The sequence below is a fragment of the Trachinotus anak genome, unplaced genomic scaffold (assembly GCF_046630095.1).
Source record: "Trachinotus anak isolate AG129_WGS33_773 ecotype Australia unplaced genomic scaffold, CSIRO_AGI_Tana_v1 ptg000028l, whole genome shotgun sequence".
NCBI lineage: Eukaryota > Metazoa > Chordata > Actinopteri > Carangiformes > Carangidae > Trachinotus > Trachinotus anak.
Window position 1 is genome coordinate 3,765,831 of NW_027273879.1, and position 24,946 is coordinate 3,790,776.

General features: G+C 40.1%; 3 protein-coding genes, 1 long non-coding RNA gene and 1 other non-coding gene across 6 annotated transcripts; 1 reads left to right on the plus strand and 4 right to left on the minus strand.

The window, feature by feature from the left end:
* The first annotated feature begins 587 nt into the window (after window positions 1–587).
* LOC139611240 (nuclear factor 7, ovary-like) lies at window positions 588–3,818 on the plus strand. The gene is made up of 2 exons (XM_071465720.1): window positions 588–1,019; window positions 1,925–3,818. The coding sequence occupies exon 2, from the start codon at window positions 1,942–1,944 to the stop codon at window positions 3,334–3,336; it is 1,395 nt and encodes a 464-aa protein (XP_071321821.1). The 5' UTR covers window positions 588–1,019; window positions 1,925–1,941; the 3' UTR covers window positions 3,337–3,818.
* Window positions 3,819–4,511: 693 nt separating this feature from the next.
* LOC139611242 (uncharacterized) lies at window positions 4,512–6,848 on the minus strand. The gene is made up of 3 exons (XR_011686282.1): window positions 6,683–6,848; window positions 6,492–6,557; window positions 4,512–4,906 (listed from the first exon to the last, which is right to left on the minus strand). It is a non-coding gene; the product is annotated as an uncharacterized lncRNA (long non-coding RNA).
* LOC139611980 (small nucleolar RNA SNORA17) lies at window positions 5,534–5,663 on the minus strand. Its single transcript, XR_011686409.1, has one exon. It is a non-coding gene; the product is annotated as a small nucleolar RNA SNORA17 (small nucleolar RNA).
* A 3,667-nt stretch (window positions 6,849–10,515) lies between the features above and the next one.
* On the minus strand, window positions 10,516–12,968 carry mrps2 (mitochondrial ribosomal protein S2). The gene is made up of 4 exons (XM_071465722.1): window positions 12,800–12,968; window positions 12,434–12,550; window positions 12,204–12,324; window positions 10,516–11,774 (listed from the first exon to the last, which is right to left on the minus strand). The coding sequence occupies exons 1-4, from the start codon at window positions 12,822–12,824 to the stop codon at window positions 11,228–11,230; spliced, it is 810 nt and encodes a 269-aa protein (XP_071321823.1). The 5' UTR covers window positions 12,825–12,968; the 3' UTR covers window positions 10,516–11,227.
* Window positions 12,969–13,132: 164 nt separating this feature from the next.
* ppp1r26 (protein phosphatase 1, regulatory subunit 26) lies at window positions 13,133–24,269 on the minus strand. Of its 2 annotated transcripts, none has more exons than XM_071465718.1 (5): window positions 23,870–24,269; window positions 16,508–19,841; window positions 14,199–14,313; window positions 13,912–13,964; window positions 13,133–13,810 (listed from the first exon to the last, which is right to left on the minus strand). In XM_071465718.1, the coding sequence occupies exons 2-5, from the start codon at window positions 19,768–19,770 to the stop codon at window positions 13,771–13,773; spliced, it is 3,471 nt and encodes a 1,156-aa protein (XP_071321819.1). In that variant the 5' UTR covers window positions 19,771–19,841; window positions 23,870–24,269; the 3' UTR covers window positions 13,133–13,770. The 2 variants fall into 2 exon arrangements, with proteins under 2 accessions (XP_071321819.1, XP_071321820.1); XM_071465719.1 differs by having other exon boundaries at window positions 13,133–13,832.
* Window positions 24,270–24,946: the final 677 nt, after the last annotated feature.

Genomic DNA, 24,946 nt, shown 5'->3' on the forward strand with positions numbered 1-24,946 from the left:
AAATTATTTTCATCCATCAACCAATCTGACCATTATTGCTATTTCTGATGAATTGAATAATGTTATAATATTGTATATAATATTGTATAAAATGCCAATAGTAATAAAAAAAAAAAAAAAAAAATTGAATGAGAGTGATATCAACAAATTCTTGTTTTTGTTTTTAATCCATGAAGATTCATACACATTTTTTAAGCGCTAGAAAATCCAATCATCACTAAAATGTAGGCAATGGGATGCAAAAGACCCAATAAGAGCAAACTGAATGGCCAAAGCTGTCATACTGATATTCAAGATGTGTTGATTAAAAACATGATAAACTGTGATCAGACTTTATGGGGTTTTGTGACTTAAGTCTTCTCCATAATGCTGGCCATGTTTTCCATTGTTGCTCAGAGCCAGATCCATTTTACTTGTTGTACATCCCCATACAGGTTTGACGTGGTCTTGTGGTTCGAGTTTAAAGTGTCTACATCTATGAAGACTTTTAGCAAAATATTATATAGATAGTTTTGTTTCCCTTTCATTAATTGCTTAATATATTGAAGACTTCTTTTAATATCAAAACCAAGGCCAACCCTCACACTTCACATCTAGCATCTTACAGTTGATGTTCCTAAAAACAATGTAAAGAATAGATATTTCAGGTCCCATAAACTGCTTGTTTCACATATATAGTAACTATACAGATCCTTATGGTCCATAGTCTATCATAATATGTTAGGCCTTCTCTAAAATCGTCCAGGGATTTTGCTTAGTTATACTGAACTGCTCCACTATTTTCAAAGTACAGCTACATTTGAATTTAACTGAGCTGCACATTATCAGCCAGCACTTCAAGCTCCACCCTTCTCCTTTCTCACCTAACAGAAACCAGGAAACAGTTCGTTGTCCCTCACTAACAGGCTGAAAAGCAGACGATCAGATCCACCTTCAGGCCAAACTAACAACTTCCTCTGAGTGAGTGAGGAAAGTGGGAAACCTCAACACTGCTGCTTCAACCTGCTGGCACACTGAATGTGAGTTTGACTAAAACCAGGACTCAAAGTCAGAAAAGGCCCCGTCGCAGGCCCAGTGCAATGCGAGTGTCTTTACTATATTGTTGTCATTTTTTTCCTCCAGGTTGTTCAAGTGGCAAATACACTTGCGCTCATGGGCGTGTTGGTCTTACACTCAGCTGTGCACAGGTGCACTGATGACGCATTGCTATCTTCAGACAGCGACAGCACGATTGATCAACAAAAACCCTGGCCTGAAGTCCAAATGTCACTGTTGTCGTAAGGGCGCAATAGTAAGAGCGGGATTGGGCGACACAGTCGGCTGCACAACGCGTTCATGCGCCTGCTGCGCACAGGCAGTGTGTTGTAAATGCGCTTCGGATGCTATGATAAGTCAGGTGGAGCAGTGCAGCCATCAGAAGGCTGGAGCAGTCTTTGTGACATACTGTGTGCTGCACAACATTGTGTCATGTGTCATGGATTATTCTTGGACAACGCATGTAATTCAAGAGCGCATTATCAAGATGGTACACGTAGATACATTGTGCACTCAGTGTTTCCCAATCATGACAGGCAGTACATGTGTCCCACCACAGTTTCATAATGAACCGAGAATGTATTTACATTTCTCACAATATAACATAAAAGGTGTCTAACTTTTGTTATTTGTACCGTTGCTTCATTGTAGAGCTGTGCGCAAGCGCAATGGTTCGCTCAGCCCTTCCTGTCCCCTCTGTGCGCACAGAGCTGCTGTGTGCGTGTGCCAGGACTGGGCTGACACAGATAGAACCTCATTCTGAAACACTTCACCATCTTAACCCACCAAGGTGCAAGCGCCTGGCTTTGAGAAGGAATGGGAGATGGCACTCTGATTGGTTTATTGGATGTTATCCCCAACTAACGTTACTATCTGTCTGTGTTTTCAGCTTCACTCAGAGACCAAATGGCTTCCAGGTCAGAGGAGGATCTCTGCTGTCCAATCTGTCATGACATCTTTAGGGACCCTGTTCTTCTGTCATGTAGCCACAGCTTCTGTAAAGACTGTCTGAAGAGCTGGTGGAGAGAGAATCAACAACGAGAGTGTCCATTTTGTAAGAGAAGATCTTCAAGAGATCATCCACCTATTAGTCTGGTGTTAAAGAACCTGTGTGAAGCCGTCTTGCAGGAGAGAGATCAGAGATCCTCAGAGGCTCTCTGCAGTCTGCACTCTGAGAAACTCAAACTCTTCTGTCTGGACCACCAGCAGCCGGTGTGTCTCATCTGCAGAGATTCAGAGAAACACAACAACCACAGATTCAGACCCATCGATGAAGCTGCTCGACAACACAAGAAGGAACTTCAGGAAACTCTGGAGCCCTTAAAGGAGAAGTTAAAGGGTTTTAAACAAGTTAAAGTGAAGTTTGATCAAGCAGCAGATCACATCAAGGTCCAGGCGCGACACACTGAGAGGCAGATTAGAGAGGAGTTCAATCAACTTCACCAGTTTCTAGAAGAGGAAGAGGAGGCCAGGGTGGCTGCTCTGAGGGAGGAAGAGGCGCAGAAGAGTCAGATGATGAAGGAAAAACTGGAGGCTCTGAGCAGAGAGATAGCAGCTCTGTCCAACACAATCAGAGCCGCAGAGGACAAGCTGAGAGCAGAAGACATCTCATTTCTGCTCAGCTACAAAACTGCAGTGGAAAAAATCCGGCAGCGCCCCCTGCTGGATGATCCACAGCTGGGCTCAGGAGCTCTGATAGACCAGGCCAAACACCTGGGCAACCTGACCTTCAACATCTGGACAAAGATGAAGGAAATTGTTACCTATAGTCCTGTGGTTCTGGACCCAAACACTGCTGGTCCAAGACTCATCCTGTCTGAAGATCTGACCAGAGTGACACCAGGACAGAAACAGCAGCTTCCCGACAATCCAGAGAGGTTTGATTATTCCCGCTCTGCCCTGGGCTCTGAGGGTTTTAACTCAGGGACTCACAGCTGGGTTGTCGAGGTCGGAGACAGTAGACGCTGGAGACTGGGTGTGTCAACAGAGTCTGTCCAGAGGAAGGGAGCCATACAGTCTGGATTATGGGGAATCAGATTCTGTGAGGGTGAATACTTTGCATGGTCTCCACCGGCTGCAGACGCTGATCTGCCAGTGCAGAAGAAACTCCGGAGGGTCAGAGTGAATCTCAACTGGAAAAGAGGACAGCTGTCGTTCTATGATCCTGATACTAACAGACACATACACACCTTCACACAGACTTTCACCGAGAAGCTGTTTCCATACTTTAACACTTGGGATGAATTCCCAGTAGAGATCTTACCACTGATGGTCTCTGTGACAGTGGAACAGAGCAGTTAGCGAGAGGATGATTATATTTGTAATATTTATTACAGTGAATTTAACATCTTAAACTGCACATCCTCTTTGCTTTCTCATTATTCCGAAGGTTATTGTCTATTTTTCTTTTAGTTCTTGCTGTTTTTATTCCTTTTTTTTTTTTTTTACACTTTTTTGTTTTTTCTTTCTATGGTTGACTTTATATGTAAAATGATTTCACTAATTTTTATGATCTTTACATGTAGTAATATTTTATTTTTATTGATGCTGTCATTTTACCTTTTTGTTGAGATTTTTTAAATTTTGACTTTATGTGGAGCCAGAAATACCAGCAAAATGATGGAGATCCAAAACAAAAAACAAAAAAAGAAAACTGCAATGCCCTTATCATGTAACAGTTAAGTTGACCTTTGACCATTTGGATATAAAATGTCATCACTTCATTTTATTATTATAATGTGAGTTAAACTGTGTTCAGCTGAGCCCTGAACCATCCCTTAGTTTTGCCTTGAGATAATGATTTGATGCTATACAAATAAAATTAAACTGAATTTAAGTTATTTTGAATAAGAGTGCACTCTTATTTTGAAATAACTGTAAAATGACTGGAGTCAAACCCATGATCAGTATTCCTGTGATTGCAGTTATGCATGAGGTTGAGCACACAGCTTCTAAACAGCACTGGTAGTACAGGCTACAGTTATACTGGACCAGAATCAGAAGACTCAAACAAGAGGCAGAAAAGGCTATTTCCAACATTCAATGACCACACAGGACAAACAGGAATGAATTGGTACCTTGTATTAATTTAAAATAAACACCATAAAGTAATTAAAACACAGGTTCTGTATACAGTTAAATTCAACAAAAACACTGGTTTCAGTTATTCAAATATTTCTGTTGTCACTCTCTTAAGTTCAAAGCAGTGAGTTCTCAAGTGAATCAAAATCTCAACTCTCAATATTTGGATCCACAATAAGTCTGGAACGATATTAAAGCAATACACTGTTCAACATTAACACTCGTAACTCTTTTCTCACAATAGTTAACCATTCACTGTGTTAGCAGTAACATCATAATCACAGTAACCAAGGCACAATACACCCATTAATATGAATACTCAGTCCATTCACTTAAACCAGCGATGGTTACAGCTCAGTCCTTCCACAGGCACGGGGAATGAGTTTGAAGACTCAAGTCGAGTCAGAACTGTTAAGTCACAAAGATCGATTCTTCCCTATTGGATCAGGCTGGATTCTAAGAATAGTGCCTGATAATAAAAAGCCAACCTCAGTAAATAGCCATCATACAGGACTACATCATAACATCACACCAAGTGGTGGTTGATCATTAAAGACCCCTCTGAGTGGGAATTTGTTATGTGTATGTCCAGTCGGCCTGCTTTGCTTAAGCAGAAGATCCTGGTTAACCCATCACTCTGCCATTAAAAGAAGTGTAACAGGATAATGTTGATCACTTCTGCTGATTGAACTTTTATGTTCACTGATCGTTCAGGTCTTCAGATTTATGTGCAGATGGCTTCAATTGTCTTGTCCCAAAAATGAGGCAGGATGATGTCTCGCTGCTTCATCTGTGAACAAAAATCAGGATTAGTTTAGTTTTTTTGGTCATGTTAGTTTCCCCTTTCAGTAAACCAGTTATGAGCTTTCAGTAAAGTGATAAAGTTGATAAACTAGTTATTGGAGGTACTGAATGCAGATGATGATGTTGTCCGCTGGCACCTTATGACACCGGGTCAACACAATGTCTCAAAGGGAAGGCTGGTCAACAGTGAGAGCATGAATTGTCACTTTTCCAAGCAACTCTGCTGCTGCTCCAAGGGTTTTATCAAGTCCATCAACGGTGAACTCTGGGCTGCTCGATGATGAAGACTCATTAGTAGGAAACAATAAATACAAAATATTTGAGTCCAATTAATACTTAACACCTTTTATGTTTATTTTATGTTGATGTTCACATCATAACTAATAATACGACAGGAAACCATAGAGAGAACTCTCTCACATCTGCTCACTCATTACTTGAAATGCCATAAGAGCAGAATAAAGAGTTGTTACAACCCTAAGTGTGATAGCTCAATTTACTCATCATGTTGCTTGACAGGGAAATAGACCAAGCTTCATTCCGTGGGGTTGATGTGTTACAATTCAGCACTATGAATTACCACTGACATCAGACTTGTAGTTAATTGAGTCTAAGTATCTGGCCCGGTTCCATACCCAAAGCCCACTAAACAGTGGAAATTGAGCCATCGTGAGCCAGTTACTTTGTGCCCACTTATTGCGCAACAGAGACACTGCAGCCACAGTTGCGTCTCAAGGGGCAATATTAACCATAATGTGTCCAATTACAAAGTCAGATTATTTACCACTCACTGTCATCTCAGCAACTGAGACGACAAAATGTACTGACAGTGTGAGCAGTAAATGTCACTCTGCAGTAACAGGATATTTTATTTAACTGGATTGTTAATACTGATGCACCAGTGTTTCAGGTGGAGCTGGTTCAACTACCTTAGAAACAGGTAGATAGTGTTGTCGTGATCTGCCCCTCTGGGTAATTTACCTGCCTGGATTGTATTATTTCCCTTTTATTTTGAAATTTCTCCCCTTGTGTGTATCTGTCCTGTTCCCTCAAGAAGCCCAGCCATCGGGCTCGTTCGGCCTCGTGCGAGACTTACTCCCCCCCCAACCCCCGACCACCTGCCCTCTAATTGGACTCTGCTTTGTGATTGGACCGTCTTTGTCCAATCATTTTAAGGTGTAAGGATGGCGTCAAAAGTGTGCTTGTAAATTCAGTGTCACACACTGTGTAGGAGCTTTGAACACCAAGTTTTACACAGTTTTCTGCTTTGTATCTATACACAGACATTGACAAAAGCAGTTCTTCCACGGTGTCTTTGCGTTACCTCACCACTAATTTCATTTGGTCAGATTTTAAAATCACACAGTCTATTTACAAATACAAATCTCCTCTACACAAGCACAATGTCTTCACATGTACATACTTGAGTTTCTCATGCAGATTTTGCAGGTTTACAAAGATTGATTTAAAACTACATTTGGAATTATTTGCGAACATCACTTTATAAGCTCAAAATCCTTTTGATCCTAGTTTAGGTATAGGTATGTGATGGAGTCACGCCCATGACTTACCATTTTTTGCTGGTTGTGGGGCACCATACAGGATGTGGTCCTGGCCTGAGGTGGGTCCTGGGATCTCTATGAAAACATGCAGTTATACTAAAATATATTTTCCATTGCAGGGCAAATCAAGACATTTTAGGCAGCTTTTCACAAAACAATATTGAGAAACATTTTTACTTTAAATAATTCATTTCACTTACCATTATAAACTCATAAAGTCAAGTGCAAGTTATGGAGTTAGCTCCCATCAGTTTCAAAGGAGGTTACCGCACACAGCTCCAACTGCAGATACTGTTAACAGGAATCCTGGAAAGATTTTTAAAAGCTTACATTACTTGGTTGTGGTTTAAGTGGCATTTACTGGTGCCAAAAAAAGAGAAGTTTTTTTTAAACCTTACTGATTGGACAATGACAATCCAATCACAAAGTTCAGTCAGAGGGCAGGTCATTCAGTTGCCTTCAGCTCCATGGCAGATCCTGAAAGGTGTAGTAGGTTTTCCAGCCCATGCTGTCCTCCATCTTGAAAATCAGAAAAAAAGAGTCAGAATGTGTACTTGTCATTTTTGAGCATGGGGTGGGCGATCTGGCCAAAGGTCATATATCAATCTTTTATTGTGAAAGTCCTAACCGGAAGTAACGCGTCTTTTTCCGCCGCTTAGACAACAGCTCCAGATGTTAGCTAGCTAGCAGCTCCTCCCCAACAATGTTGTCTTACATGTACAAACTGAGCCACAACCAACCACATTTCTCGCTGAGCTCATATGGAGGATTCTTTTGGACAGCACAGTTATTTATGAGGTGTTATAAGCGCTTTGATTTGAAAGTTAAGTCGCTGCTAACCAGCTGCTAACCAGCTGCTAACCAGCTGCTAACCAGCTGCCCCGCCTCCTGTGTGCCGCCTTTACCGCAGGTGTCTCATTGGCTGGTGACGTCAGCTCTTGTTCTGCTCAGGTGAAGAATATAATATAATATAATATAATATAATATAATATATGTCTGTGAGCCAAATGCACCAGGCTGCTGAACAAGGGCCGCTCTCGCCAGCTGCGGTTAGCATGCTAGCTGTTTAACAGGTGACAGTGGGCAGGTTAGCAGCGTTAACCTTGGACATTAACCAGGGCTATCTAAATATGGCAGCTTTAATGAAGGGATCTGTACATTCATATTAAAAGTTGATCATATGCCAAAGTAAGATCACCCAGCCCTGGTTTCACAGTTTTCAGCACAAAGATTTGAACAAAAGCGCAACTTCTGTCACATGGTCTCTGCATCAGCTCACCACTGGTGTCTCCAACAATAAAATCACTTCTCAGAGATTCAGGAGCTACAAAAACTCTGTTCAACATATTCAGCGTCTCATTTGTGCCGAGTTTCCCTCTTTGCAAACAAAACAATAAGCATCAATATTTCAGTTCATTTCTTTTATGATGCAAAGGACTCGTCCTACAACCAAACAGGCTCTGATGGAATAAAGTGAACAGTGAAGTCTGTGTCTGAAAACACGTCCCTCTGTCCTAAAGCTGGAAACCAGAGAATCCTCCAGAGACAACACAACGGCACTGACTCTGAAATGTTTGCAGCTGTGTCCTCCATCAAAACACTGATTACAATCTGTCAGTGATCAATGAAAATGTTTAATGCAGGAAATGCATCAGTCTTTAATTGAATCACTCACATTGAGAGCAAATGAACAAACACAGCAGAAAAACAGACTCTGGAACGATCGACTGAAAAAGTCAAAGGTTTGTTCTCATCATTTACAGCTGAAATTAATTTGAGCCACTGGGGGAAATGAGTGACCTTGCTGACCCTATAATCTACAGTAGCTGTGTTGTGTCTCATTTGGCTTTAAATTGGGCACAAAATAAGAACAGGAACAAGAACAGCGAGTTCTGTCAAAGGGTTGGTTCTCCTTTAAATGCACAGTCCGGATTATGATTGTAGCGTCCAATCCATGATTATAGTGGTCTGTCCTCAAAGCATCTGGTGCAGAAAAATAACAGACTCACTTATAAACATTAAGGTCATTACAAAAGCCTATAGAAGACTTCAATAGAATTATCATATAAACTTGAAACTGAAAAAAAATCCATGATAGGATCGAGATTTCTGACACATGTATGTGTTCTAGGATAAAACACTGGACTGAATGAATGTGAGCAAAGCAGGACAAGCAGGTTCCATTTGAAGGTGTTTAATCTTTTGCCTGCAGTCAGTCAGGTGTGAGTGATTCATGTCTACAAATGAAAGGAAGCGAACATACAGGTCAAATTCTATCACTTTATCTTGAATAAATCAACAAACAATTCTAAATCAAAATCAGTACATACATTATCGCTTTACATATATAATCGTGGGAGAACAAACCAAGGAGATTAAATGTACCAGTGAACAACAAAATACACATGACTTGAGGAAATGAAATAAACGACTCACTCGGGAACAAAGGTGAGAGCAGCTCAGCTGAAGGACAAACGGAGAATGAGCTCAGGACACAGAACAAAGAAAACTCAGGACGCCTGTGTGAGCTGCCCAGCTCTCCACCTGTGCTCCTCAGCCCAGCAGTCATGTGACCCCACTTCCCACAGGACGCTTTATTTAAGTATCATTTAAAAAGAAAATGCAGTACTCCATTTTGCATTTTCATTTTCACATACTCATGTGTGTACTCACCTACGAACATATTAAAATGATGATTTTCAAAGACTTCACCTGCTCTGCAGTGACAGTATTTAAACATAATGAACAAACAGCCCTCAGGCCACTGCATTTACATTTACATGTCACTGCGCTCTTTAGGGGTCAAGATGAAAATGCACTCAGTCCTCTCATTGAGGCAGGTCATCAGTGAGGACGTCACTTCCTCGTCTCTTGTCACTTTGTCTGTCTGGGGCAGTGGCAGCAGCTTGTTTTACCCGTCTGTGTCTTATATCAATACAACTCAATGGAAATTACCAGACATATGATTTAATAATAGTAATTGTAATGATTTTCCATTTCGGGGCAAACAAGGACATTTTAAGCAGTTCTTATTTTGACTCTGAAATGTTTTTGAAGTATTCTAAGGAGATAAAAACATAAAAAGATTTATTTATTTAAACTCATTCAGCATATACTGACTTTGTGAATAAAACTGAACAAATGATGCCAGTGCCAGTACCTTGTTTTCACACCAGACGATGATTACACAGTGACAGTCCAATCACAAAGCAGAGTCCGGAGGGCAGGTGGTTCTGTTGCCTTCATCTCTGCAGCTGAACCTGAAAGGTGTCGTAGATTTAAGCCTGCACTGTCGTCCATCTTGAAAATCTACCACACCTTTCAGAATCTGGACTCTGCTTTGTGATTGGATTGTCATTGTCCAATCAGATTCAGGTGTTAAAACAGGGTCATAATTTGTACTTTTAACATCACTGTGTGGGAACTTTGAGCACCAAATTTTACACAATTTTCTGCTTTGTGCCTGTTCACAGATGTTGAAAAAAGCAGTGTCTGTGTTACCACAACACTGATATCGTTTGTTCAGCTATATTCACAAAGTCTTATAATACATCCATGGTCCATACAGGAGAACAAGCTGTACAGCTACGGAAGCTGAGAGCTGCCACACGTTAGTCATACACTTTATATACCAGCGATTACCCTTTATGACTGGGTAGCCTTTGAATTTACCCCCCAAAAAGTTTTATCATAACCAATAACACAGGATATTTGGTGATAATGTCATATTATTAACCAGAATCTGAACAGTAACTAGTGACTGAAGTTATTAGGTCTAGTGGAGTTAAAAACAGTATTTGCCTCTGAATTACAGCATCATATAAAGCAGCGGAATATGGAAATGCATTAGTATAAATTAATCAATACTTGACACTTTGGTACAGCAGCTGAATAAATGTACTTAGTAACATTTCAGTCATTTAGATCAGATCATGTTCCAGTTTAGCCGAGTTTATTTACCCACCAGCAGATGCCCTTGGTGTGTGCTAAATGACAAAATATTATTTTCAAAAATCATGAGTCAATATGCATATTTTCTTACAAACTGCTTAAGTAAATTTTAATGACTTTTAGAGAATAGTACACAACTTGTTTCTCTTATACACCCAGTTTCCCCTACATGTACTATGCCATTTATTTATGTATTGAAAGGCTTTATGATATTTTGTGCCATGTTGCAGCACACACAGCTTATTAACTTTGTTTAAAACGACACACATGTATTGCCATAAATTTACTGGATTTAAGCAGTGTTTTTGCAAAATTTACACAAACATGGCCTCAGCAGCACAGAGTTGAAAAATAGAAGCAAATTCCATGTGAGATGATGTGAAGGGTTTTAGTCATTTACACAATGTTCTACAGCGTGAACATGAATATAAATGCAACAGTAACACAAAGTGCTGTCTGAATAAGGATGTCAATAGCCAAGGTTCTGGCAGTCCATGTAAACATAGTCATTAGTATATCTGTGGTGTTTAACAGTTTAACCTGCTGCAAAATGGATCATCTTTTAAGGGTATAGTATGCCAGAAATGTTAAGTTATACTGTGACAGAAACAAGATTCATTCATCAGTAATATACACACAACTTCAGTCTTAATACAAGACAGCACTGTGGCTAATTTAACTCAGCCCCAAACAATAACATCAGATCTTTTCCAAAGGCAGATGCATGATGAAGGGGAGCACACAGTCTTAGATTTTTAAATTGCATTATTTAATGTCTCTTATTTAAGAATATATCATGAGCTAGGTGTGGAGGGTGCTGACAAGCTGTACAGTAGCTCCATCTGTCTCCTTTTGTCTTTGGCGCGGTTGATAGTCATCTTGAATAAGCGACAGTACAGCTCCATGGCAGCTGGAGTGTCATCATTCCCAGGCACAGGGTACGTCACCAGGCAGGGGTTACAGTTTGAGTCCACCACGCCTACTGTGGGAATGTTCATCTTAGCTGCATCTCTGATTCCCACGTGTTGCTGAAACACATTGTTGAGAGTGGACAGGAAGATGATGAGGTCTGGTAAGCGGACTCCTTGGCCGTATTGGATAGGGGCATTGGTAAGGAGGCCACCCTGCCAGTACCGCGTATGGGCGTACTCCCCACAATCCTTAGCAGTGCTCTCCACCAGGTGGCCAAATTGACGCCGGCGGCTGATGAACAGTATAATGCCACCGCGATATGCTACATGTGCAGTGAAGTTCAGGGCTTGCTGAAGGTGCTCCACTGTCTGGTCGAGGTCAATTATATCTTGGTCCAGACGGCAACCGTAGAGGTATGGTTCCATGAGCCTACAAAAAGAGACACGTGAGATTTAAAAAAAGGCCATATAATAAACTATTTGTAAACTTTAAGCCAAAATACCAAATGCTTTTGATCCTTCTTGCTGCTTCTCAAACTCTTTTGTGGTAGTAATCTGAATATCTTTGGGTTTTTGACTGTTGGTTGCAATAAAACTAGTAATTTAAGGGCAGAGACTAAAACATCGAATTATTCAATTAAGAGCATAGAGTATTTGATATAGTGAATAATAAGGTCCAGCCATATCCCTCACACTCAAATGGTCACATCAATAAAACAGCTTTAATATCTTCGTCACTTATGAGTGTATAATACGTTATGAGTATGTGATTCACTTGCCAATACCCACCTTTTACACTGTGTTTGAGCAACAGCGTTAATGAGGTAAGTAATTCTATAAACAGGGAAGTCATACCAACCTGTGCCTGCAACCTTTTTTATGGCCAAGATGCACTCTGGCGTCAAATAGGTCTTTCAACGAGAACAGCTCTGACACACGGAAGAAGTCCGGCTTCTCAAGTGGCTGGTTCATTATTTTTTCTACATGAAAATAAAATAATATTGCTGTATGAGTCTCAAGAAAAAAAATATATATATAGCACCAACTTTCGTTACATCACACACACACACCAATGCTACGTTAGCTCACCTGTAACATCGTCAATTTGAGGTTGAGGTGATTTCACGGAGGCTGCAGTGGCATATTGATATCCACCACAGGAGTATCCGACTGTAACAGCCCGTAGCTGCCGTAGTCCCAAAAGTCCTGAATATGAAACACAATTACCAGTCAAGACACTGGACATTTACTCGTTAACAAGCGAGTGCTGCTAGCTACGCAGCTAGCCACTAACGTTAGCTGTGGCTAGCTTGTCAGTTGGGATCTACTAGCATAAAAACAAAACAATGCCAGAGCGGTGGTCGCTATAAATCTTAAATCATGACAAATACATCACACGTATTTTCACGACAATGTTACTCTTTGGAAAACTAGAAGTACTTTGTGTGCAGTTACCTTTCGTCAGTGTCGGGGCTGCCATGCTTGTTTAACGGGTCCACGGAAGGTCATTAAACTGCGACTGCGCGCTGCTCTTTTTCTTCTTTGCGTTTTTTTTTTTTTTGCGGAATAATAACTTTCATGTGTGTGCCGCCACCTACCGTACAGGAGTATGCAGAGCAGGATCTAGCTCACATTTGTCTATGATATTGAAATACAATTGTTAATAATAATTATTATAATAGTATTAATAAAACATTTCTATTAAACAATCCAGTGTTTTTGCAGTTCATAGGATGCCTAAAAAGTTTTCTATAATGTCCGACCAGTACCCATGATGTTAAACTATTAACTATTTAACTTAAAAAAAAATCAACACCACTGGTTGCAGCACACTTTTATATAGCTATAAAAGAAAAAAATATATAAACCAATGTTAAAGTTAGGAAATCATTTCAGATTTAGAACAAATAAAGACAAAAACAACCCTTATAGTGTGAAGAGGAATCTATCTAGCCAAGGCCAATCAAGTATGAATTTTAAATAATAGCAATTAACTAAAATTCTGACAGAAAACTCTAATTATTCAGGCGCAATATGAACAAAAAATAAATAGAAATATTTAGTAAAAACAAATGGCACAGCACTCAGGCAGTTCCTGGGGTTCAGAATTTACTTTTTAGTCCAAAACTGCAAAAAAATAGGCAATGCCCTCAACTGGTTACATAAACAACACATCAACTTAAACTTCCCTCCACTTTTGACTTTCGACTGGTACTGTCTGTTTTGGAGAATCTACTGCATATATAACTTAGAACATTTCAAAATAGGGCACCATTTTTTAATCCAAAAAAACAAAAAACAAATTGAAAATATAAAAGTGCCATTTGACTGCAACAGCAAAACTAACATGAAACCTTATATAAACAAAGACTTAATAAAGAGCCAGTTATTCAACATCTACACGCATGTTTCAAAGTCATGACGTTTTATTTTGTTATGCTGTGCTTGCTGGTTGCTTCATTTCTCCTGCAAAAAGGATGAAAATAAACTAAGATGAACAGTTTTTTTGTTTTTTTGATTGCGATCACTCACTGTATAGAGAAAGCCATCTCGGTCCAATCACATACCTGTTCACTGGAACAAACTGAAGCCTTCTCTTGACATGTTGCACAGTCTTGTTCTGCACACAAACACTAATGAGAGACGCATTCCCCTGCGAGCATTGTGTATTACATATTTCACACTCTCTGGATCTGGACATCTTTTTTACAAACAGTTAGAAAATATTCTGTTTTCCTTATGATTGATGTGGGTAGTGAGTTTACTTAACATGTTAATGAATATCTGGTTTCATCGTAAATAGTGAAGGGCGGCGAAATATATCAAAAATTGTCATGTTTCTACGCAATTGTACCTTCTTGCTTTTTACAGCCAGGCACCTTCTCTTGAACATCCTGCTTCTCTCCTCTGTGGTAAGAGCTATGCAAGGGCTGACGGTGATGCCAGGGTCAATGGCACTGGACAAAGACCTGAGCAAGGCAGAGCAGGACATGCATCAGATCAGCCCCTAAAATTCATTACCACGTCCATCTTCAAACCAGTGAACACAATCTGTGAATTATACATCTAAAGATTTTCCACCAACATTAGTAATGAAGAACACCCACTGTTTATATTCCACTCTTTATTACACATATGCACTTAAAAGACACAGCAAAAGTTTTTATTTGAAAGAGTAAAAGAAAAAAAAAAAACTTCTTACAAAATATTTACAAAACCTGGCAATGCACAGCATGTTCAGTAACTTTTTTTTTGATAAACAAAAATAAATAGCCTTTTTTTCACATAAGAAATTCAAGAAAACTTTAACATGACAAAGAAATGAACACACTAAATATCAAGTTTAGCAAGACAGAGAGGAGTAAGTATGTGGCTTCTGTGGAAACTGGACCAACGCTTGAGTTGTAGAGGTAATAAGTCCAAGACTGCTACAGTGGCTTTCATCAGCCACTGAGCTTTAACTTCCCATCTATAAATTTAAAACCATACAATGAACTAAGGGCACCGTGTCTAACACATAATTGTTGTTGAGTAGATGTAGTATAATAACTCCATGGGATTTGAGGAAAGGATACACAATTGTTTCAGTTTCAACTAGTGTTATACAATTGCTCTATAAAGGTGCACATTGGGTGTCAAGGGTATAATCTCTTTAAAGTGTACCCTGGCTTTTTCTCCTTATGTGCAAAAGTTAGAAAGAATCTACTGAATCAGTGGGTGAGCTGAGAAGGTAATTTTCAGAAATTATCATCATTAGAAAAACCCAGATTTTTTTTTCCAGAAAGTGATGAATCAAGAGGTAGGGTGGGGATGGGGCGAGGGATGAAGCAAAGAGGCATGTTTTCAAGTCGGAGCTGACAATATTGAGAGACTCTTTTCTGCTGGCGTCGAGTGGAAAGGTGTTACTTGGGGAGGACAACATCAAGAGTGGTGTGATGACACAAGCAGCCAAAATGGAACAGTATAGAGTACAGTAGAGGGGTGGTAAAGTAGTAGCATGTCTGAGGATTTTAGGAGTCTGGACAGAGGCTCAGTTATCAATGGAAGACTTGATATTTTATTTCATACACGTATGACATTAGTGTTTGGTGATACAAGATAAAAAAAAGTCCACACAGATTCTGATAAATATAATTGCATGTTATGGAAAGTTTTATTTTTTTTGTGTTAGCCATATCATCCCACTCTACATAAGATTTTCCCATTGATATTGTTTAGGGCTGCTCCACAGTTTTTTTCATTATTGATTCATTTGCAAATTATTTTCCTCATCAACTGATTAATCTTTCTTATATCAGACGTAACATATCTTCAAATGTGCCCTCCAACAGATCAAAACCCAAACAAGTAAAACTTTCTAAAATATGATGAAAAAAAATGTCTTAAACTTTTAATTTTCTGTTGAGAAATCAATAGTTTCAGGTGTAATTGTGTTTTGCATGGACAAGTCTGGTACTCTCTAGACAGCTGAACAAGAACGTTCTAATCATTCAATATATACTTTGTTGAGACACCCATAAATAAAGCAGTGATGGAAACTTAACACAATAACATCAACAATAGAGACTATCTAACTTTTGCACATAAAACGTCTTCAACTTCTTTTAAAGTAAACTTATATGACATTGAAATTATGTAACCGATTATGAAATAACGTATTTTTCTGATTAACATTGCTAATTTGTGTTGTTTGATGGACACATTAAAAAACATCCTAACTTTGAGCATTTGGACTTTGTTGACAGGTTATATTTCTGGGTCACTTCTTTTTACATCAAATGTCAAATATATTTAGGATGAAGTCAATTTCTGCAAGAAAGTATTCTGCATTTGGATAGTAGTACTACTCATGTAGTCTGCCTCTCCTGCAAAAATGTCACTGTATTGCTTTTTAAAGGTTCAGTGATATGGATTAAACTCAGAGCACGAAATATGTTTTCACAATGGTGTCATTATGTTACATATATGTATAAATGTACAAACATTAAAAAAAAATGTCTGTTTTATTTTCTCGTATTAACAAAGATTCCCTTAGAGCCTATAAATGAATGAACTTGATCATAACCTACCTTATATTTATCAGCAGGGCACAATCAAAAAATGAACTTGTATAAAAGTTGGATTATGATGCTATGGGACATAGTGACCAAAGGAAATACTTACAATGTGGAAAAGCCCTGCTTCGTCTCTGGATTTCTCCTGTTGCCTGACTCACAATCTGTCTCATCTACAAATTCTTCCTCTGTTCTTTCTGTTCTTTCGTTCATGCTCTCGCCTTCTCTTTTTTTCTCAATTAGCAAGTCCACTCTCTCCTTTCCCTCGCTCCTTTCCCTGCTTCGAACCTGGACATGGTTGGTCCTATTAGATTCCAGTTCGACAAACACACTCTTGTCCTTTGACATATGCACCATACTCTCTGTCTCTCCTTCCATCGGGCACTGCGACCTGTGGCCAGGTGGCAGGCTCTGTGCAAAGGACATCCTTGGGTGCTCCCTGGCAGCAGACAAAAGATTCAAACCAGGGGATGTGAAGGTGTTATTTCCACTTGTCTCTGTAGACCAAGTGAAAGGCGTTCTGCTGGTCCTTGTCGAGGACCAAACAGCAACTGGAGTCTGTGGTTTGAGGTTGACGTCCCTGCTTTGATATGGTAGAGTTGCTGATGCACTCTCGTTGATTTTAGATGAGGTGATGTGGAATTGTGTTCGACTGAGAGTCCTCGTGTCAGTAATGGGGAGTCCCAGGCTCTGGCGCCACTTGATTGACTCAGAACGAGAATGAGCAACTCTGGGACTCAAAACTGGTCGAACTCTCTCCATCTGTGTGGGGACCTCCTGGACGTCCCCTCTTTCAGTGCTAGGTCTCCTTTGCTCGGTTCTAGCAGCCCCCGCTCCATCTGCCGGCTCCAAAAGACTGGGGCTGCAGGACTGGACTAAGGACATCCGTGACTGTGCACCGACAGTAGAGATGTCTGACAAACTCTGCGGCATTGGAAGTGACTGTCGATCTTGAAGTGGACTGCTCAGAGAGGAATGTCCAGAGAAAGAGGTGGTGATGCTTTTCCTTGGAATTTCAGCCAGCTGATTTTCCTGTTTAATGTCTTCCTCTTGAAGTCGGGTGCAAACCACAACAGTGCCATTCCTCGATACATCTCCGTCTTTACTTGTCACTGCGGTTGAAACTTTGGCCTTTTCAGCCAGAAACCTTCTGATCTCTTGCTCGATGCTGTCGTCGCTGTCTACTGAACTACTATCATCCTTTATCTGAAGAGTAGTCTGAGTAGTGTGCAGCAACATAGAGTCTCGACTCTCAGTCCCTTTTAATGCCTCTGTTTCACCTCCGTGCATATCATGCTCTTTACTTTTATCAGTTTGTTTATGTTGAGGAACGTTCTTTTTACTCAGTCCAGTCTTGTCTTTCATGTCGTCCTTACTCTTTTGTACTTTTTTCAAAGCACTGCGCTTGGAGAAAGGATCAGGTTTTGACTTTTTGGCCTGTAAAGCATTTTTTAGCAGTGATTCTTCATCCTTGAGGCACTTCCTTGATTTCCGCTTTAAGTCTCTTGTCTTTTTCTTTGTCTTCTTTTTTGTCTTGAGCAGGTCTTTTATAGCGGTGTCTAGGTCCTCATCACTGTCAAGCGAGCTGCTCTTGTCTCCACTTTGCTCCGCTTTGTGTAATCCAGCTGTTTGGTCTGTTTGACTTTTGTGGGAAAACACCAGTGGGCTCAAATCTTTTCTATGCTCAGGTGAAGATTTAGGGAACGTTACTTTAACATTATTATCCATCCCTGACACGTTGGATATCTTACAGGAGTTTTCCTCCCTGTGTTTTCTTCTTTGCGTCAGCGACAATCTTGAAGGTTTCTTTTGGGTTGCAACTTGCTTTGCTTTCACTTTCTCTGGTTCATTCATACTTTGAGACTCTTGAGGCACAGCAGAGGCCGGGGGCTGTTTGTGCATTTGGGCCTTCTGCTCAAGAAATTTCCTGATTTCTTGCTCAATCCCATCTTCACTATCAATGGAGCTGTTATCGCTTTCCTCATCTGGGCAAGAGGCAGGAAGTGAAGACTGCAAGGAAGGTTCGGCGGGGGCACAACTGATAAGGCCAACACTATGATGGAAGGGCCCGGGCATAACAGTTTTCGAAATGTCCAGTATTGCCTCAGCACACATGAGCTCTGCAGTTGTATTAACCTTTGGGGGAGGAGGTGGAGGTTGATCCTTAAAACTTTCTACTTTAAATGAAAGTAATCCATTTCCTTTACCTTTCTGGCTCTCTGAGAGTGAATTCTTGGGTATGAAAGCAGATGAAGAAGGAACAGATTTCACTTCTTTCTCTGTTCTGGTCTTTTTCTTTCTCAGTTTGTTTTTCTTCATGTTCTCCGTGCTTGTACTTCCATCAGAATGTATAAAGGACTTACTAAAGGGTTTCTGCTTGTGTACAAATGGTTTCAGGACACTCTTCTCCTTAAGTTGCTCAAGCTGGTAGCAGCGAATAGCTTCTTCTATCCCATCATCGCTTGTGGAGTCAGAGTCCTCTTTGAATTCATGTGGATTGAAAGCTTCCCTTCTGTTCTGCTGCTCCCTTTTCTCTAACTGGTATCTTTGAATGGCTTCCTCAATACCGTCATCACTACTGGAATCATTTGAGTCTTCCTCCACCTTCACTGTGACCGGGCACTTCACTCTGTTTAATATGCTGATTGTTTTAGATGGGTTCTTCGTCTGCTCTTTGGGCAAGACTAAACTTTTGGTTGTTGTAGAGTCTAATTTCTTGACCATGCTGTCGTTTAGGGCGGCCTTGTTTTTAATATACTTTTTTATAGGTATAACAGCTGCTGCTGTCTGGGTCTCGGCATTGACACTTTTTGGATACTGGTTGCTTCCAATCATAAATGTACTGCTGTCAGAGTTCTGTTTGGAAACATCAGGAAATGGGGGATTTTTCCTCTGAATTTTAGATGATTGGAGAAATGCGGAGCATGGTTCTGCCTTGCGTTTGTGATCATCCTTTTCCTTCAGGTACTCCAATATTGCCTCCTCAATACCCCTGTCCACAGAATCATCACTGTCGGAGTCAGTGCTCTCATTGTTGATCGGGGAGGAAACATCTGCCTGCTGGTTTTCAGTGGGACCTTTGGTTTTGGACTTGGCTCCAACATAAGAACCCATTGCGACCTTGCAGACTTGGGAATGACCATCTTGTCCTGATAGCACATTAGCCTCGATCTCGTCGCCCATCTCGAGTGAGGACTGGGTGCTCCTAAGGCTCTCTATGATCATCCGGACCTTATCTGAGATAGGTGTGCCACTGGTGGACAACTCGGTGTCAGAGTCATTGAAACACTGAAGGCTATAGCCTCCAGGTGGGCCACATGCTCTCCATTCTGTTTGCGTCGCTGCGACAGGAGGTACATTCATCAAGTACATTCTAGTGAAGTAGGGTGAGGTCCTCGACCACTGGAGTGCAGCTGCCTCCAATAACAATCACATTGTTCAATCTAAGAAGAAAACAGAAACAGGGCAAGGAAAGTCAAACTACATTGAAAATGTAAAACTCTACATGTAGAATTTCTGTGTGATTCATCTGTCAGCACATTTAAGGGAAATAAGGGAAGCAATCATCAATCACTTACTTACTTGAAATATTATCGAAATAGCGATATGGCCAAATGTAATATTCAAAATTATAGGAGCTGCAATTTTTTGATCAAGGTAAAATGTGTCACAAAAAAAAAAAAAAAAAAAAACATATATGAAGCACTGTGGGATTACAGAGATGGCCTACAAATCATATTCTACAGATGTAAGGGAACATGCTTATTTGGTAAAGGTCCCAGCAAAAATCACATCATCATCATCATTTTTTAATTTTTTTTTTTCCTTCAGCAAAAGTGAAATGCATAACCATTACCATTTAAAGATGACATCTTCAAATTATACCCTGACCAATAATGGATTTGAGGAAGATACCAATAATTGATATTTGAGAGCTTAAAAACACAATAACAACAATATTTTTGGCTTGGCTAAAGCTGACTCTGCTATTAAACTACTAATCTTTCAGCACTAAAGAAAATGCTATAATTTATTACTATTGTCTCTGTTATTATTACCCAACTAGTCTTTGTTGTTTTTTCAAGTTAAAAAACTGCCTATTGATGAGCTAGTAGATTTATTCATAAGAATCACCTCATCAAATATGACTGGCAGCATTTCCTTATTTGATTTCTTTTCCTTCACTGACACTACAGTCTATCAGAATGGTCAATACTGACAGAGAGATCCCATCAGAATACAAATCCAGAATAACAGCTGCATGTCCAGTAGAATAGGCATAGTCAGTGCTCTGCTGCCACCATGTGGAGGAACTTGATGTGACCACTCTGCAGTACTTAGTGCAGGCTGTATATTACTATGTAAATGAAAATGTGCTGCATGGCTTTGGCAGATTGCTCTTGCTCACAGGTGAACAAGTTTGTGTGTATTGTATTGGTTCAATATATTTAATGCCTGCAGCTTTGTCACAGTAAAAGCTGTGTAGTATCTGGCTTTTGTTAGTCTCCCAGCCCTCTTTTGGCCCTGTTTACTAAAAATTCCACAGAATTAACAAATCAGTAAATGTCCAGAATAAAAGCCCAGTGAATAAAATTGATTTTTCAGTTATACACTTAAACTAAACAGGACCACAACACTGCTGGGAATCTGACAAAAGTGGGCAGGTGCAGTGATGCCAGAGGGCTTATACTGTGAACCCCTGAAGGAAGTGCTCAGGTGCATCTACACTGTTTAACAGAGGGGAAGAATAGAATTCATTACTGCTCTGACAAATTATGGCAAATAACCTCAGGTCAATCTGCCAAACCTTTGAAGTGTACTAAAAGAAGCAGGGCTGCTCACGGCCTGATTAATTTGCTATTCGACCACTGGGAAAAAGCTGTGTTGCTTCAGCTTGATTGAAAACAAATGCATCTGCTTGTAATCATCATCACTAAGAAAAATAGCAAGTGAAATATTTAAAATTATTAAAAGTCGATTGTGACATCTATCTACTAGACAGGGCTTTGGATCAGGTAGAAATGCATGAGCCAACTTAAAGTCTGTCCTATTTAATTTGATGGATATTGCAACAAAAGTGCAATAGTCAAATTACTGCAAAATAATTGTCATAAAATTAACTTGATGCCTTCAAGTTTCATGGGTGTCCAGGGCCACAGGGCAGTTGTCTGATTTGCCCAGTTAGTACCCCAGCCTCAGGGCTGCTCTATAGCTCTGATTGTGGTGTTGGGAGAAAGATGTAGGCCCTAAATGACGTATAAGCAATCCTCTGGCATAGCTAATATATTTTTTTTTCAATGCTTGAGACTTGCATTCAAAAGCAATTTAGACTCAAATAATTTGATTTGCTGTTTTCATCAAAATATTTCCAAATTGAGGTGGAGGAAACCTAACACCTCTGTTGTAATTTGAATATGTGCTCTATTCATGCTAACTTCTAGGTGGGTAAATAAACCATTTTTCCTGTGGTGGGCCCCATCAAACCCACAAGAAGGCCCCTAAATGTCCCCAGACCCCACTGAATGGGTTTGAGAGGAGCAGATATTACTTTATTGATTCTGTCAGGTATCAAAGAAACATTTTGGATTACTGGTGTGCACAAATTAGCAAATTACACCCTTGAATTATTTAATGTAGTCCTGCAAATTAATACTGTTAGGATACTGAATAAGAGGGGACGGGGGTTGCAGGTTGTTGTGGCTTAGTCATTTATCAAGAAACACTCAGCAGGTCAGTGTCAAGCTGGCAGCTGTGTTTTAATACAGTTGTCCCTTCTAATTACTGAGTTCACTTCCTCAAATTAACACCATTAAATTATCATGTTTATCCAATTGGTCTTTGTCGCCACAACACATTCTTCCTCTCTCAGTTTTAATGCTACAATGGATGCTGTTTAAGCTCTTCTTAGTTACTCTTTGATGTGCAGTTTTGATGTAATACAATACAAGATAGTGAAAGTTGTCAGATCAGGAACAGGCTGGGCCACTGGGGTTCAGTCTGAGGTGGAAGAAGTATTCACCTCTTTTACATAAGTTGAGGCGCAAAATAAACATTTAAAAATATGCAAGTAAGATTAATATAAGAGAAGTAAGATTATTCATTAATCATGTCTAGACCCTCCAGATTTATCTTGTGACCCCTTGGAGGGGTGTCACCCCTAGGTTGTGAACCACTTGACTAAACTACCTGGCTCCACCTCAAGCAGCTACAACAGTAAAATGCTGCACAACACTGATGCATCAGTATTAGCAGTCTAATAATGCCATGTATCATTTCTTTTCAATATGAGTACTTTTACTCTTGATATTTTAAGTAAATTTTGCTGATAATGCTTAAAACTGTAAGATACTGTAAGATTTTGAACTGTTGGAATAGATTATTTTCACGTAGTGGTATTAGCATTTTTCATCAGTGAAGTATCTGAGTACCTCCTCCACCACAGTACTTGAATAAATATACTTTTTTATACACCTCGACTTTGCCCCTGATACCTGCCAGGCTCCGTAGAAAGGGGATGGTAATGTGCAATGAGCCCAGTGCGACTGTTAAACTGTCCTAATTTAACTAAATGGTCATGAGTTAAACCCTGCAACAACCTCCAGGAACAAGCATGCTTTAGCCCAGCCGAGGAGCTATGCTAACCTGCCTACCCCAAATGTAAACCCCCCTCCCTGCCGGCTCTGTATGCAGCCTGCAGACGGAGTGAGCCACCCGACTGCAGCCGACACCAAGAGACAATATCCCCCAACTCTAAACCATTCTCTGCAATGATTATAAGCTCTCTCAACCTGGTGGAAGAGTGCAAATAACTACACGAAACATGGGATGGGTCACCAAATACGCCCCGCTGAAACAAAATGCCGAAAAAGCACAGAAACCGAGCAAAAAGGCAGAAAAATGAAACCTAGCGTCAGTCTCATGCCAACTTTGTTTGACATATCATGTGTACAAAGAAAGTTTCTGTAGACATGCCAACATGAGTGGGTGGCATTTTCTGTATTACATAACCATAACGTGTTGTTGCGTGTATTTTCTCTCCCGGACGTTTTCCTGGTTGCAACACAGCAACCCCGGCTGTCCCCGTAACCGTCTAGCGGCACGAACTGCACCGATGCCCGGCGTGCAGCGTCAGGAGACTCCGCAGAGCAACCATGTTTCTTGGTAACGGCCACGGTTGTCAAAACCCACAGTAATCGGTCGATAACGTCGCTAAATGTAATTATAATACCCGGTTACGGTTTTATATAAAGCAGAAATGTATATTTTTGGGGGGAAATCACCGAGATGGTGGGAAACGTTGGAGGGATAACCGTAGCTAGTCGGTGGCTTGAAAGACACAGGCGGGCCTCCCGGCTGCTGCAGCCCCGGCAAAGAAAGCCTTTGTATTGAGCCACAGCTTCCACCCTAGCCTCGGCTGTTTTCACACAGGCAGAGCCGCAAGACAGGCAGTGAGTGTACGAATTGAACTCACCTGGATAGGACACAAAACGACGGCCACAGAAGGAGTTTGTTCGTCGGTGATTTAAGACGTTTGAAAAGCCGTGGTGGGGATCTGTCGGCGTCCGTCACCAGCTCACACGCCGCCTGGAGCTCTCGCCGTCGAGTCCCCCTACACTCCGACTACCGGGCGGACAAGCTTCCTTAAACCCAGAGTCCAGCCAACCATGGACCCTTTCAAATATGTTTATTTTTTTATTTTTTTTATTTTTTTTACCCGGGAAATATGCACACTTACTCTTTATATTTCGCATTATTTTACATGACAAAACAAAGACTCATTTTGACCTGTTAATGCTGCATTAATAATGCTTTTCCGGAAACAATTTAGTGTGCAATAACCCTTAAAAACATTCCTCTGTGCTATCCCAGAGGACTGAGCGACAATGTTATTACTGAATGCAGTCTTTGAAAGTTTTATCTCCCATGGCAGAGAAGTTTGATGAATTAGGAAACTCCCAGTCAGGCTGATAGTAGCCTATGCTTAACACTTACATCAGCTCTAGTGTCTGTTTATCATACTACCGGTTTTAAGTGGTGTTAAGTCTGGTTCGACCTGAAATCTACTTTATAACATTAAGTTTTATTGTTATATCTGTATTATGCTTAAAAAAAACAACACTGAAATAGTGTGTCCACAAGGCCATATACCAACAATCTGGTGCCATTTATTCATTAGTTTCATTTATTTACTTAATGCACTGAACAAGATCAAATGTGCTGATGCAGTTGGGGCTGCAACTACTGATTATTTTCTCATTATTGATTAATATAATCTTATTATTTTCTTGATAAATCGATTAAATACTTTGTCTAGGTAATGTCAGAAAACAGTGAAAATGTCTTTAAATTATAGTTGGTCAGTTTCAAATTCCATTTTTTGTTTGACAGTTCATTATTACATAAAGAAAAGCAGCAAATGCGCAATTAACATGAATTAATTAACATTAATATTGCATTTTTAGATGGATGTTAGTACTTTATGCAGTCTGTACAAAAGCACATTTAAAACTAAACCAACGCACTTTATTTAAACTAAGATTCCCGACTG